Raw genomic sequence first — 16,433 nt, 5'->3', positions numbered from 1 at the left:
TGTGTGTGTGTGTGTGTGTGTGTGTGTGTGCGCGCGCGTGCTCTGCCTGTTCTTGAATTCTCCTTGTAGACAAGACTGGCCTTGAACTCATATAGATCATCCTGGCTTTGCCTCCTGAGTAGTGGGACTAAATGCATATACACCACACCCAGCCCCGTTATCTATCTATCTTATATTTAGTGCATATTCACAAAACTAAACACTATGCTATTGCTTCCTAAGGCCCAAATGAGAGGAGAAGTGCTATATGTGGAGATGTAAATTTAGCATATTGTTATCATTGGTTTTGTAATTACGGAAAATGAATCTATGTATAGGTATTTTTGCTTTAGTGCTAACCTCAAACGGAAATTAAAAAGATCACTAAACAGAACTTCAGTGGATTTTAGCTAGAAAATTCAAGTTTTAACTCCAAAGTACAAAAGGCTTGTTTGACTTTGGGAGTGGGGGGAAGACTGCTGCTAAGAAAGAAATTTCTATTAATAGGAAATCTTCTGGAAATTGTTCTATTAAGAACCTGGCAAACTCACAAATATGACAGATGGGCTGAAAATTAGGAAGTGTATGCCAGAAGACTTAATGTAAGAAGTTGTATGAAAAAAAAAATCCCCCATTTCCTTGGTTATGGATTGATAGCTAGTCGTTGTAGCTTATAAACTGCTTGAATAATGCTTTTTTTTTTTAATTTGATCCATTTTCCCTATTTCTAGGTTTGATTCTCATAAAGGCTTCTGGTGTCAGCTACTGGAAGAAGGAAAAACAAAATGCCTAGGGAAGAGTAAAGGAAGAAAATACCCTCCGATGGACGCTGATGTAAGTGTGGGACCCGAAAATGTAAAGCACAGCCAATGATAAGCGATAATAATAACATCACCCACAACCTCTTAGTGAGTGTTATCAAAATTCAGCCTTTATACAAGCTAGAAGGCAGGCGCTTGGTCCCCTCCTGCTTCCTTGTGCACTTTGTGGTCCAGAACTCCCTCCTTCACAAGGCCCTTAGCTGTGGCTACACCACTACCTAACAAGAAAGTACTACCACTGCCAACCAAGCTCCTGACCCAGCTGGAGGAGGGACGGGGAGGAGGAGAAACGGGGACAGACACTGGGTTGAGACTTACTACATTTTATTATGGAAATGTATGAAAGCTGTCGGGCATTTAAAAATGGGAAACAATAAGACACAAGATACAGTGTTTCAAAGAAATACAGTGGTATTAAAATAATATAAATTACTATAAGTAAATAAATACATATTCATAAGTAAATACACAAAGGAAATTAAGAGTGGGAAAGAGGGCTAAATAGCTAAAGGTTCCTGCCACCTATGCCATTTATGGCAGAAAGGGAGAACCAATGGTTTTGAACTCTCCTCTGACATCCCCCTGTGCCAGGGGATGTGTGTGCGCGCACACACACGCACACACACACACACACACACACACACACTAAAATAAAGAAAACGCAGTAAAGATAGCATCGTAATTAAAATTAAAAGTGGTTTTGTGTTTTGATACATCTAGGTTGGATGTTTTGATTTTTTTCCATTTACATAATTAATATCTGTCTTACAAGAATGAAAGAAAGTGGAAATTGTGACTAAATCTGGAAAGCAGGTAACATGAAGAATGATAACTACAGATGACTGATACCTGCTGTGCAGAGACTGCACTGCTAAAAATGTCAGCAAGCCACGATATAGCAACCAGAAATTGAAAAAAAAAATACTTTCTGTTTTCAATGTCAAATGATTCTGTGGAACATGGATTATAATGTTAGCTACTATAATACTATAATATACTAAGCTTTTACTGTTAGAATGTTCATGGGAAAAGATAATTAACATATCTCTCAATTGTCAAGCACACCAGCACATAACATAGTCCGTGAGATGTGGACATGTTCATGGTGTTGCCCAGTATTTTGTTTATTCTGCTCAGAACAATGACAAAGTGAGCTGTCATCCTCACAGTTTGTGTGCCCTATATTTCCCCTTTATGCTTATTTTGCATATACAAACATTTACTCATAGTATACTTAGCATATACTTTGACTATAAGAATCTAACTTGATTATTATAGTTTTTTTTTAGAACTCAGAAATTTAAACATATGGGAACTTTTTCTTACAGTATTTAATACATAATGTTAACTGACAGTCCCAAGGTGGTCAAAAATTTCTCAGTAATCTACATTTATTTGACAAGTTTTTATCCTTCAAGGTTTAGAGGACTATTCATTATGCTATGCTATGATAGACAGGACATCAGTGAGGTCACAACTAAAGTCTGTACAGAAGGCATAGAAAAAGGAGGGACCTATTGTTTTCATAAAGAAACTGCATTGTAAGAAACCTATTCTGTTTGAGTGACTATCAGAACATAACATGAGGTCACTATGAAAACAGTCAGGATACACTAAACGCTGCTGAGAGGTAATTTCTCCATCGTATCAATCAAAAATATAAAATATGCTAATTTTTACATCAAAGCTACTTCTGTATATAGTTATTAAGACTAAGTATATCACTAAGACACTTAGGTATGTTTTAGCATTTATTTCACACTGGTCTAACATAGACAAAATTGAGATACTGTATTAAAACTGGTGCTGGTCTAGATAAACAGGAAAAACATGGCTGTAGGTGTCAACAAGATTACTCTGTAAACATATGCTAAGTTTACTTAAAGGAATAAAGTGTCTGGCACTGTGTAAAGAGTCTCCAAACTGAAGGCTCCACAGAAGGGTGGAGCCTGACTGGAGTAGCAAGCCTCCAAACTGAAGACTCCACAGAAGGGTGGAGCCTGACTGGAGTGCTCACCTCTCCTACTTCAGACTCCAAACAAACAAAAAAAAAAAAAGCAAAGTATCCCAGGGTTTGGCCAACACAGTCCATGAGCTTCAAGCAAATCTCAGCCCATATCTGGTGCACAAGGAACTTACTTCAGCAGAGTCAGCATGCATGGGATATATTTTAGTAAAATAAAATCTGTGTTTCTCCCTCCTTCGCACTCAGAGCAGAGCGTTTCTATCCAGTTACTACCGCGACCACAACGTGGAGCTCTCGAAGCTGCTACACCGGCTGGGGCAGCCTCTGCCCTCATGGCTGAGACAGGAGCTGCAGAAAGTGAGATAGCATGGAGAAGAGAAACAGGAATCCGTCTGTTCATGTACTGGCGCAGAGCTCATCCAGATGCTACTAGAAAGCTGTCAAACACATACCTCGGCATCACAGAAAGCAAGCAAGGCTCTTCCATGTGCGGGCATGTGGATGACTGTGGAGGGTCGGGCATAAAAAAAAATATCTTTAAGAAGCTTCCAGACCTATGGCCTTCCTCTTAACCCATATCTGATTCTTGTGGAACAGCCACCAACATAAATTTGAAAACAAAACACAAAGCAGAATTGCTGACACTATTCCATTTCATAGAAATATTTAAATAGTTTTGTATCTCAGCTACAGTTGTATTTCTGTAGATTTCTGGACCACTGTTTGACTGTAAAATGTTTTCTTACTTGATTCTGTAAAGTTATCCTATGAACATCACGATGTAGAATTCCAAAAGTGTGAAAAATGCTGCCAGCATAGGCCATGGTCCTGTGAGAGCAGGGACAGGGAGCAGTCTGTGGGCTTTGTCTCCAAACAGAGAAACAAAGGAGGTGGTTCTCCTTGTACATAGCCCAGTGAGCTTGTGCTGATGTAGCCCTGTATTGTAAACTTGGCAGACAGTAAATAGAAACACATTCTTACATCAAAATAGTCAATGTTAATAGAAGAGTATTGACTGAATCCTCTGAGAAAGAGATATGATGAACATCTAAAGATACAACATACAGATACATCAAGATACAATGAGGACTCTTTGCTTTCTGCTGTAAGCTGCCGGTCTATTCTGACCACCTCCAGTGTTACCAAAATGGGTGTGGAGTCTGCAGGAAGTGTTCTCTCTGAGTCACGGTGACCTTTAAATGTGCAGAGCAGGGGCTAGAGAAATGGCTCCACAGTTGGGGGCACTGACTGTTCTTCTAGAGGACCCATGTTAAAATCCTAGCACCCACATGGCAGCTCACAACTGCCTGTAACTCCCAAGATCTGACACTCTCACATAGGCAAACATGCAAGCAAAATACCAATGCGCATAAAATAAAGGTTAAAAAAGTTTAAGTCCTCAAAAACGTGCAGTGCAGCTACTGAACAAATTCTACTAGCTGAAAACTAAGGACAGTTCCTTGAGGTACTTAAAATACCCAGAGTTAAATTATTAAAAACTGCATTTTTCCAAGCAATCCCAAAGAAAACTGCGTAATGTACAGGCTTGTGTGACAATGGACTCATATACAAATTTTTCACCCAATATATAAAACGATGGTTGTGCTTCAAGGTGGAATGAGCAGGTAAAGTCCTGTGTTTGAGGATACCTCACATATTCTCCACATCTTTGCCCAACAGCAGAGCGTCACCAAGTGTATAAACTATCTACGATAAGAATTACAGGGAGTACAAAGATGAGCATAGCTAGTGAAATATATCTAATTTCAGTTAGACACATGATAAGTCAAGGATTCAAAACAAGAGTACAGTAGATCACACTTTCCTGCGTTAATATAGACTTCAATCTTGTATTGTGATTGACCCATATGTAAATATAAGGAGAATGTTCCTCACTGTGATGCACACACTCCTAGAAAGTATTCTACAAGGTATGTTTAGAAAAATGATATGCCAGAAAACCAACGACCTAAATATTTCTGTCTGTCATTCCAGTGCATAAAACGGTACTCTTGCAACTATTTGACAGTTAAAAAACAAGAATGAAGCACTCCCGCTCACTGCTTAATTCCTTACATCCTTATTCCCACAATTATCAATTTCTCTGTTTAAAGTTTTCCCATCTTTTATGAACTCAAAGAATACAGTGATTTTTTTTTTTTTTAATGAAGCACTCACCAGAAAGAGTTGGCTAAACAACCAAATTTTAAGAACCCTGACTGAGAGGCCAAATCAAAATACAGTGAAATGAGTCTTCCCTCTTAACTGCTGCCACTTTGGCTGCGACACCTGCCAAGCCCAGCAGGACGATCATCCCTCACATCGAAATCCATTAATTTAAGAAAATTGGCTCAAGGGGTCATGAGACCCAGCAGCTCCAGCTGTTAGTCTCACTGGTGACAGCATGTCAGCTCAGGAAGCAAGTGAGGAAATAAGCTGGCATACGTCTCCACGTTTGAACCTCTAGATAAATTGGCTACTGACATCCTTTAATGTAGGGAGAGAGTGCCTGTAAGATAAATGGCAAAAAATAGCACAAAATAATGAATCAGAAAAAAAAAAGAGAGAGAGAGAGACGACCTGCTCACTCCCAAGTCCATGTCAGATGGATGCCGTGTAGAACAGCAACCCTTTCAAAGGCTTTTGACCACTAGGCATGTCAAAGAGGCAGCTTCAAATTCTGGAGGACACCCACACACTTCACACTGTGAGCTCCAGCTGGCTATTATGCTATCCTGAAAGCGACAGAAGTCCAGGAGAAAAGAGCGGGAGAGAACATGATTCCAAACTAGCTTTGTATAGAATTCCCTTTTTCATGACTTATAATATGGGGCTTCCTCAGGAAGAAATGAAATGGTTATTTCAATGTTTATAGCTATAATATTCTTGTCATTCACATTGAATGAAAATTACTGGGAACATTTTTTTTCTCTGGGTTTTTTAAAAGAAAAAAAAACCCTCTATATAATTCTAAAAGTGGCATGATACCTCATATGTATAACAATAAACTGGTAAGAAAATAGAGATGTTGGGCCTGGTGATTTTAGGTAATGAGAGGGTATTTGTTTTGCTGAGGTAGGGGTTGGAATGGGGCATGTTCAAGAGTTCAAAGGCACACCATTATGATTTAAAATGGAGAGTTAAGTGCAAAGCTTAGTAGGCAATGAGGAATTTCTGTTCTGTTCCGGGTTTGCCTGCTATGGTTTTATTTGTCTTCTAACAGGACAAAGCTGCAGCTTCCAGGACATTCGCAGGTGGAATTTCAAGAGGTATGAACTGGTTTGGTTCACAAAGAAAAAAAAAAAGAAACTAGAAAATAATCTCTGCAAAAGAACATAAAATGAAGACAGAAGTTAGACCTGTATCCTCCTTTTCCACAAACTTTCTCTCCAAGACATTAGATTTTCTCACGTCACAACCCTTCCTTCCCACCCCTGAGTTATTATTACCTGGAATACAGCATGTTCTTCTTTCCAAAAGTGTCATCCTAGGTTATGTCCATCCCAGGATCAGTCAGTGATGGGCAATGAGCCAACCCATCAGTATTCGTGGTTTAAAATAGCAATACTAGTGAGTTTCAGGAAGAGCAACCCTGCAGCCTAGAAGCCCTTACTTGAGCAATGACTCATTAATAAGGGAACACTGAACCAGTGATACCAAATTTTTTTTAATTTCAGATTACACTCAGTACCTAAGTATTGTCTCTCAATGGTAGCACACCATAGTTTCCCCTATCTTTGTATTTGCACATGTGTGTGTACGTGTGTGTGTGTGTGTGTGTGTGTGTGTGTGTGTGTGTTATTCCTCTGGAGAACCCTAATGGATATAGTAATGAAAACATAATTAGAATATGGCAAAGGAAGATATTTTTCATTTTTTGACATTATTTATAATTCTTCCTTCTCTAAGAGATCTTTCCAAATAAGTTGTTGACATGTAGCTGGTTCTGATTTTAGCACTTTTAACAATCTTTGAGTTTTTAACTCTTAGGAGTTAATCAACAGAAACTCACAGGTTTCTTCATTGCACTGCCAAGTCATCATGTGGCTAACTCAAACAGTTAGGAATCTTTGTAGGAGAAATACATACTCTGTGGTTGACAATTCTCAAGAAACTTTCCGTGTTGGCTTCAGTGGTCAGTGTTTTCACTTACTTTAGACCAGGGCTGGTTCAAACCTATGCAGCCAGTCCATGAACTTGTCCTTTGGCAGTAAGGGCAAAGGAAAGTGTGGTCAATTTTATATGAAGTTGGCTAAACCAAATTAACTATTATGTATGGGGGGGGGGCTTTCAGGGAGAGAGAGATCTTCCTCTTCTGGCTGTCTATTGCCAGGCCTCCCCTACTGTACTGGACTCCCCCTCTGGTACTGTAAGCCCAAATAAACTCTTCCTTCTATTTAGTTTCTTTTGGTCTTCAATTTTATCACAGCATAAGAAAGAAACTAATATAATATATAGTTATAGTATGAACTATATTATATTTATTACATATATGGTATATATCAATTCTTTTCTCTGAAAAGAAATATATAAAATATATACAATATAACATTAATTCTATCTCTAGGAAAAATCTACAGAGTATCTCATAAAGTGTAGCCCAGTGTATCTAAGAAGAAGAAACAACTCTTGCCAGTACAACCGTTGGTTCCTTCCATGTATTCTTACCAATTTTTGTACATGGGAATTCTCTATATATTCAGTATTCCTTATAAATGGTAGAGTCTCATTCATGCATTTATTCCTACATATAGTAAAGATATGTTTAACTTTTCCCAACACTTTCGTCCATGAATCCTGCAACTACCCAAATCTTTGAGCTTCTATCATTCCCATGCCTATTGCCAGGAATAACAAATGCACAGACTTGCTAGTCACTGAAATTGGAAATAGCTACATGTCAACCACTTACTTCTCAGAGAAGGGGGAATCATGAACAATATCAATAAATAAGAAGAGGCATTCACATGCAAAATTCCAGTCAAATATCTTGTTTACTATTAGGATTCTCCAGAGAAATAGCACAGGGGGTAAGGGGAGTTCTCAGAAAGAAACTGCAGCTTCCACTGACTCTCTGCAAAGCTGATGAATGATTAAAACCTCACTGGTTGTGGAGAAGTTGAAGTATTGCTGATCTAGAACCTAATTACAATTGGCTATGTTTAGTCCCTTAATAGGCACTCCTTGTCCACTACTGCATCTGACCTAACATCCTGTGACCTAACTGGTTAAAAAAAAAGAAAAAAAAAAAACTTTCAGAATGTTTTATAAAATTCTAGCTTCAACCAAGCAAAACCAAACCAAGCAAAAGGTTAAGAGTGTCATTGGGTAACATTTGGTGCCTACAGCACCTACCCAATGTTTCCACCAGTGTGTTTGAAAACTGCCTTGATTTCTGACTTTCTTTGTTCCATTGTAGAGCATGGACTTTTGGCGTAACCTCGGTCTGCATTCCCAGGCTATGCTCACTCACATGTGGCTTCAGGGTAAACCATCTCTAACCTGCTGTGAGCTGAGGGTTGTAGGTGGCTCTTTGCTTTGTTTTGTCACTTGTAATGATAATATAAAATAGATAGATACATAGAGTTTTATAGAATAGTTTTATTATATATATATATATGCATTTACTTTTATCATTTTATATAAAGGGCTATAGAAGGAAGGGTAAGAAAATGATTCAGTCAGTGGAGCATCCACCATGCAAGCATGAGGACCAGAGTTCAGCCTCCAGCACCCACATAAAAATGAGGGACAGCAATGTTCTTTGTAACCCTAGTGCTGGAGAAGGCAGAGACAGGAGGATCCATGGAGCTCACTGGCCAGCCAGTGAAGCAAAACTGTACTCCAACTTCAATAGGAGATTTTGTCTCAAAAAATAACATAGAGAGCTACTAAGGAAAACACCCAATATTTACCCCTGGCCACCATACACATATACCCATGTATGTACATATACTCAACTATATTCGTGAATGAAAGACACACACACACACACACACCAGCTAATTTTGATTTGCCTTGACTAGCTCAACGGCTGGGCACTTCTAAATCTCCCCAGAGCTAGCAAACACTACCCTCCAGAATTCTTGAATTAACATCTTTTAAAATCTATATTTCATCTCTGCTACCCCAGATCCAATCAGGGCCACTTTCCCAGATTCTTACATGCCAGCAGTCCTTTAAGTTTCATCTTTCTGCTTCCCTGTTACGGCGATTCTCCATCTCTCCTCTCTCTCCTCTGGTCCCTTCCTTGCCCATGCAATCTAAAGGTCCTGTCTCTGTCTCCTCACCCAGCCATTGATTGTACAGCAATTCTTTATTACCAATCAAAGCCAGCTGGGGACAGAGACCCTCAGGTCTGGAAGCACAGAGTTGGGAGCCAAATTCCCAAAACTCTTCTGTTCAATCAACAACTAAAAGAACAAGCTGACTTTGCTCTTAAACGAAGTTATGCATGGCTTACCCAGTTGGGCCACAGGAGACTCATTCTCATTTTCTTTTTGGTAATGACATTCTGACCAATATTTTACTTTCTTCTTAGTTTCAAATGTTACTAGAGATTTTAAAGCAAAAGCTGGACTCCTGTGGTGCCCATAATCTCAACTCGACTACCCATCCCAATATATCAATTAAAGGGACTGTAGGAATGGTAAGTTGTAGAGATTTCTTCAGTGTGGGCACACTGGCAAGTGGGTCAGACAAAGGTGTGTATCCGTGATATCCAAATTCATCTTTGCTGACTGAGGGTTAGGTTTGAACAGAGAAAGAATTGGAATGCAAGTAATATGAAGACAAGATATAATAAGCAGTCCTGGTCAAGTGTGATCACCACTGATCACTGCCTTCCTTCTGCTTCTGCAGCCGAGTTCTGAGTGGCAATGTGTGCCAGACATTGAGAACTACAGAGAACTGAGTCTGTGGGTATGAATCTTTCTCAATTGATAGGCCTTAAAAGGCTGAGCAACCCACCATCTTTGTCCAAAATACCCAAGGTTAGAAATATGAAATGCAGACCCTATCTGCAAAGGGCAGAGGCTCTTGACTGTAGTGAGAACAGGCTGTAGGAAATATTTGTCCCCAACTCTCAAATCAAAACAGCCCATTTGGTAGGGCTGGAGACGCAGCTCAGCAGTTAAGAGCACTTGCTGTTCTTGCAAAGGACCCACATTCAGGTCCCATCACCCCCATTGAGTAGCTCACTACTGAAGTTAGAGCCTGGAATTTCAACACCTCTGACATCCATAGGAACCAGCACTCACATGTATACACACAGATCTACACTTACACATACTCATGGGGATCCCTCAAAGCCCTAAGTGAATGTGCATTATTGACAAGGACCAATGAATGCCAAAGACCTATAGGGATTTGCAAAGTCTTCTTTAGGTGAAGATCAGGGATATGCCAAGCCTTCTTCTAGCCCAAATACAAGTGTTCATAACTGATTGTCCAATGTGTGGGAAAAAACTAGCAACTGCAGCTTCTGGTGCCCTGATGACTGGAACCTGAGGCTGCTCCCCTACAAAGACCTAGCAAGACTAGCTAACCTCTCCTCACCTCTCCTCATGTTGTACATAAGAAGGTTGGTTCTGTGTCAGTGCATAGTTGGTGCTGTTCCATCAGAGTGAGCTCAGCATGTGGGTTTGTGTGTCTGTCTAGTCTTTATTCCCTCATTAGCTCAGTCAGATTTCTAGGACCAAGGCATGCAGGATGTGACACCTATACATAGAGTTAATAAATAAGCCACTATTTAAAAAAAAAAAATAAGTGGCTTGACAAACAGCAACTGCACCAGATGGCCCCAGTTAATGACAACTCTGCAGAGGACCAAGGATGTCCAGGGACTCCATAATCTTTCATCTCCAATCATTATTTTTCCCATAGGATTCCTGGATGCAGCCAAGAGTGGGGAACACACCCTTAAGCTTTCAGGTTGACACCGGAGCTACAAAGTCAGTTTTAATGATGATGATGAAAGGATTTTATGCACCTGTTACAGGAGATCAGGAACGCCTCAAGGGCTGGCTTCCAACAGCCACTGGGCAATATCCACCTGACTCAGCTTATGTTGGTAATGAATGTTCCATTGCCAGGGAGAGATTTGCTATGCACTATTTTACTATGCAGGTAAAAGCACCACCTGAACAGACAGACCCTTTATCTGCAGCTGGGAACCCTGAAACCACCAAACTGTCAATTCACATGCACGAGCCAGGGCACTCCAGGAAGAGCTAAAACACTATGCTCTCGAACGTCATTTAAAACAAGGTACACCAACTTGCCCCTAAGCAAAGCAGGGCTTTTGGAGGCACTTGTGCAAATCCAAACCATGTTCCACACACTTCTAAAAAGCAATTTGATTCAGCCATGCCTGTCTCCTTTAAAATGTGCCTATTCTGCCAGGTTTTCTTAAGGTCTGTTTCTAAGGAATATCATTTTGTTCAATACCTACGAGCTATTACTAAAATTGCTCAGGACAATCTCCCATACAGTGCCAAATCCCTTCACTCCTTTGAGTTAACAGCACAATGAAAATGGCTCACTGTCCTTAGCACAAGAGGCTTTTGCATTCCCCCTGATGGTCAGTCACTGTTACGTTTTGCCTTCAAATGGGCAGGCCCTAAGTCTGAAAGCACTCTTCAACACTGCAGGGTATGTTCCTTCATGGATTCAAAGACTCCCCTGTGGTCTTTGAAGACATATTGGCTGCACACTCGAAAATGTTTCAGTTAAATCAGGAAACCCTGCCACAGTCTATAGATAACAATGATTTCCAGTCTGGCTTACAAGCTTTGCCTAGGAAACAACATTCAATCCCTTAGTCACCATGTTGAACTTGGGGAGAAGATGTTCTATTAGTTACGTTTCTCCTTGCTCTAACAAAATATCTGACAGAATGAACTTAAGGAATCAAGGATTTATTTGGGCTCGTGGTACAGTCTCTTGTGCCGGGGAGAGCAAGGCAGACAGAATGTGAGGAAGCTGGTCATATGGTACTTACAGGCAGGAAGCAGAGAAATGAGAGCTGGAGCTCACTCACTTTCCCGTTTCTGTTGAGTCTGAGATCTGGGCCCATGGAATAGTGACACCTACATCAAAGGACAGACCTCCCTCCTCAGTCAAACCAGCCTAGAATCTCCCTCATAAGTCTATCCGTGGGTTTGTCTCTAGAGTCAATGGAGATCCTGTGAAGTTGGCAATCAGTGTTGACTATCATGGTGCCCTGTTCTAAATTGCAAGTCTTCAAACAACAAATCATTTACCGAGGCTTCCAATTACACAAGATCTGCAGTGCCCAGCGGTGACTGGAAAATGGCTCTTGCCAGTGTTCAGATTCCAGGGCCCAAGAATGGTGAGGGTCCCTGGGAATGGCAATGACCGTAGCATAAAGGGATGCTCAGAGACGTATAGCAAAGCCTTAATGTGAGACTTTAGTTGAGTCAGATCTTGAGCTCTTAATTTCATGTATAGAATGTCAAGCTACTTTGAGAATGCTTAAGGATCGTCTGACAGATGCCCCTATTTGTGGACTGCTTAATTTAACAAAAGTGGTCAATGTGGTGATAAGGAATCAGACTGGAAGCTCTTATCCAGTTGTCATATTAAATTCCACACCCTTTAAATAAAATAATTCATAACAAAGTCATCAAAATAAAGTATAAGACATAACAAGTGTGTCTGCCTCTCCAGCAACGATCTTTACCATACATTTCTTAAAATCACAAAAGTCTGCCTGTTTCCCTCTGTAAATGAAAAGGGGGGGCTTGAAAAGAAAAGATAACTTTCCAAGGCTCAAAGTAACAAAGTTAAGCATGTAAGCTCTACTTCATCACAGTCAATATCTTTCTGCCTTTACACCCAGCATCCATGAGGAGTGTGGGCTGTGAGCCAAGCCACCCACATTTGAGTCCCACTCCTAACCTCAAGGCCTCAACCTAGCTCCCTATAGAATGATGACAATAATTTTGCCAATCTCACACTATTTTTTAAAGATTCATATTACGTGTGTGCATGTTTATGTGTGTGTGTGTGTGAGTATGCACACTCGTGTGCTCAGAAAACCCTGCTGAGGGCATTGCATTCCCTCAGAGACAGTTGCGGACATTTGCAGGATGCTTGGTTGTTATGTGAGTATTGGAATTTGAACTCTGGTCCTCATGATTGAGCAGCAAGCACTCTCTTAACTGCAGAGCCATCTCTCCATCCTCATATGAATCTTATAAGAATCGAATGGGTTTGTGAGCACAAGAGTCCTCAGCAAGAATTAGCTGCACTCTACGCTTGCATCCCTGACACACAGTAAGGAAGTGTCACGAGTCACAGGCAGGTCCTTTCCTTCTTCAATCTGCTTTCTTATAGAGCTCTCTTTTGTTTCATACCTAAAAAGAATTATATATTTTTTTAAAACTTCTTACTCAATTTTTATCAAGTTTTATCTGAATTTCAGGAACTTTCTGATTTCTATTCTTTACTACTTGTTTAGATAAACTCGCATACAGGTAGAAGAGAGTTTTAAACTAGAGAAATACAAAAATCCATGCATTGTCTCCAACACTAGTTCTGATTCTACTTGGTTTTCTGTAAATTTTCTGAGACAAGAACCTACCAAAACTCATATAATCGAAGACCATCCAAAGTCTTTCTCTTACACTAGTAAAGAGGAATATTAAGATTCTCTAGGGCCTGGAGATGTAGCTCAGATGGTTCAGTGCTTGCCTAGGGTGTTGGAAGCCTTTGGTTTGATGCCCAGTAAGGCATAGACAGCAGGAGGACACATGGCTGTCACTATCTGTTCTTCCAGTACTTGAGAGATAGAGGAAAAAGAACAGCAGTTCCAACGTTCAAGTCAGCCTCAGTTACTTGGCAAGTTCTAGATATCCTGGGATACAGAGACCACATCTTATAAGATAGATACATAGATAGGTAGATAGATAGATAGATAGATAGATAGATAGATAGATAGATAGATAGATGATAGATAGATTCAATTCAAGAAATGAAACAGAATTAATCAGTAAAAATCACTATAATCCTTGGTTTCTGACCAAAAAGAAAGGAAATGAAATCTAATTTTCTATTTCAACAGAGTGATCATCTGTTCTAATTTTAAATATTGGGTATTGGGAATCAGGGCCAAGGTTGGCCATTTCTGTGAAATTACTTTCATTATAAAATCGGGGGTTGCAAGAGGCATTCCCCTAGTGGGTGAGGAAAGTTTGGGAGGAGATACAGCCAAGATTTGGCCAAAGTCGGGCACTGCCAGTTGTGCTGCAACATAAGGTCCTACTTTCTTTTACTCATGCCACATGCAGATTTTTATCATTTCTCATCCTGGCTTTCCCATTTGTACAAGAAGCATTGAATTGAGCAGGCAATGTGCAAACAGCACTGGTACAGTAAGACGAATAGGGTGCCTCTTCGCCCTCTGGTGGGCCAGGAAGAAACATCACTTCAGTGGTTGTCCATTTAGCTATACAGATGAGTTAAAACTGCTACTTGTCAACTTAATATGTGTGATGGCTATTCTTGGTTATCAACCTGACTACATCTGGAATTAATTTAAAAGTTAAGGATTTTTTTTCTTAATTAAATTGTTTGAAGTAGGAAGACACATTTCTAGTCCAAATCTTTGAGGCAGGAAGATATAGCTTTAATCCAGATTTTTTGAGGTGGGAAGATCCACATTTAATCTAGGGCCACACCTTCTGCTGACAGTTTATATGAAAGACATAAAGGAAGCTTGCTCTCTCTCTCTCTCTCTGTTTGCTGTCACTCTCCCTAGTAAACCCATTCTTTCACCAGCATTAGAGCCTACTTCAGGATTCTGGCATATACTGCAGACCAGCTGACACACCCAGACTCATATACCAAAAAACTACTGGATGCTTGGACCTTCCATTGGTAGACAGCCGTTGTTGGACTAGCTGGACCACAGCCCGTAAGCCGTAAACACAATGCTTAGGAGTGCTTGCTGCTCTTACAGTGGACCTGAATTTGGTTCCCAACAACCTTTTTAGGCAGTTCACAGCTACCTGTAACCCTATCTATCTTCAGGGAATCTGAAACCCCATTCAGGCCTCCACACTCATATACACAAACCCACATGCAAACACACACATATGCATAATTAAAAATAAGATAAAAATCCTACAAAAGAAAGGCCTGTTGTGTTTTAGTTTTAGTTTTCGGCTATGCTATGAAGTTGTTGCTTTATAATAAAATCAAGATTTCCAAAACTCATCCTTTTCTGAACTCACTCATTATTACATAAAACAAAGTTCATGGGGCAGGTTGGCAGAGCCATTAGGAATGCTGGCACTTTCATGTCATTACTCACAATAAATTACATCAATAAATTCATCATGATAATAAATCAATGTATTTCATTCAAATTTTCGGGGTGGGGGGAGCGGACCCACGACTAAATAATAGGATAACAGCACCACCTAGTGGCTGTCTAAAACTGACACGTAACTATCAGTTCATCTCAGTGTTCTGCATAGCTATGATTCTTAAGGACAGCGACTCAATGTATTTTGGGGATGGGCTAACAGAAAATGTCTCAGGAAACATCTATAATGTATATTGTGATGAGCAAAGAAAAGCAGCAGAATTTTAACAAGTGATAACTAAATTCCTAAATGGTCTTATGAAATCATTAAGTAGTTTACAAATGTCAAAAGGCAAACATTTCAAAAAACAAGATCTTCCATTTAACATGCTATATTAAATGTTACCTCAATAATATTTTTGCATACATGAATTGAGCAAAAAAGAAAAAATTAAAAGTCTCACAAGTCATGTGGAAATGTTAGAGACGAAAACAAGCTTCTGAAATGTTAAATGTTTAATAGCACACGTACATAGCACAGATATTTTTGCAAAATTATAGAAGCAAGTTCATTCTTAAAGCGGTGAAGCTGATTTCTTCTCAGACCACCTGGGCAATTCGAGTTACTATGGAGAGACCATAACAGCTGCAGTTCATGTTGTTGATGTCTTAGTGAAGATGGTCATTGCTTCCTGATACCAAATGTTTACCCAAGAACTCTAGGTCCCACATTGTTCTAACGCACTGTCACCTCCAGTTTGGCTGATGCTCCCATCTCTTTCCATCCCTTCCTGACTGCCTTAAATTCTGAAAGAAATCCATATGGTGCTTCCCTTGCACAAATCCGTCTTCTTGCTCACTTTCTTCATAGCTCCATTCTCCAGCTTCAACTTGAACATAATCAAGCTAGACATGAATTTAAATTTGTTCCAAGAATTCAGATAAACTCTCAAATATTCCTGCTACATTTCTAAAACTATTGACATTATCTTCTAATTTTATTCTGTTCTTCCCCTTCAAATTTTCAAGTCTCCTTTATCCTAACTGGAAGTTGATGGCATTCCATTGTATTTCCCTGGAGGAATATCAACTAATAGAAGAGTACATTCAGAAGTTTGCGCCATCACTTCTTTATTTTTTAATTAGATGTTTTTTTATTTACAATATCTCCTTTCCCAGGTTCCCCTCCAAAAAGAAAAAGAAAAGAAATAAATAAATGAAACAAAAACTAAAACAATCCCCTCCCCCCCCCACTCACAATCCCACCACCTCCTGCTTACTGGCCCTGGCATTCCCCTACACTGGGGCATAGAACCTTCACAAGGCCAAGGGCCTC

General features: G+C 39.9%; 1 protein-coding gene across 4 annotated transcripts in view; it reads left to right on the top strand.

The window, feature by feature from the left end:
• The window catches only part of Ndst3 (N-deacetylase and N-sulfotransferase 3), a 163,460-nt gene extending 157,220 nt beyond the window's left edge, over positions 1 to 6,240 (top strand). For 2 of the 4 annotated variants that reach the window (XR_004119821.1, XM_031375363.1), the window contains exons 13-14: positions 711 to 813; positions 3,013 to 5,790. Coding sequence is in view for 3 of the 4 variants with exons in the window: in XM_031375363.1 (XP_031231223.1) it covers positions 711 to 813; positions 3,013 to 3,132 (223 nt within the window). In the remaining variant the exon portion in view is untranslated. Of the gene's footprint in view, positions 1 to 710; positions 814 to 3,012; positions 5,791 to 5,989 lie in introns of those variants that run through there. The other 2 variants (XM_031375364.1, XM_031375362.1) reach the window with 2 other exon arrangements.
• Positions 6,241 to 16,433: the final 10,193 nt, after the last annotated feature.

The sequence above is a fragment of the Mastomys coucha genome, unplaced genomic scaffold (assembly GCF_008632895.1).
Source record: "Mastomys coucha isolate ucsf_1 unplaced genomic scaffold, UCSF_Mcou_1 pScaffold16, whole genome shotgun sequence".
NCBI classification, from domain to species: Eukaryota; Metazoa; Chordata; class Mammalia; order Rodentia; family Muridae; genus Mastomys; species Mastomys coucha.
This window is presented reverse-complemented; position numbering and strand designations above follow the sequence as displayed.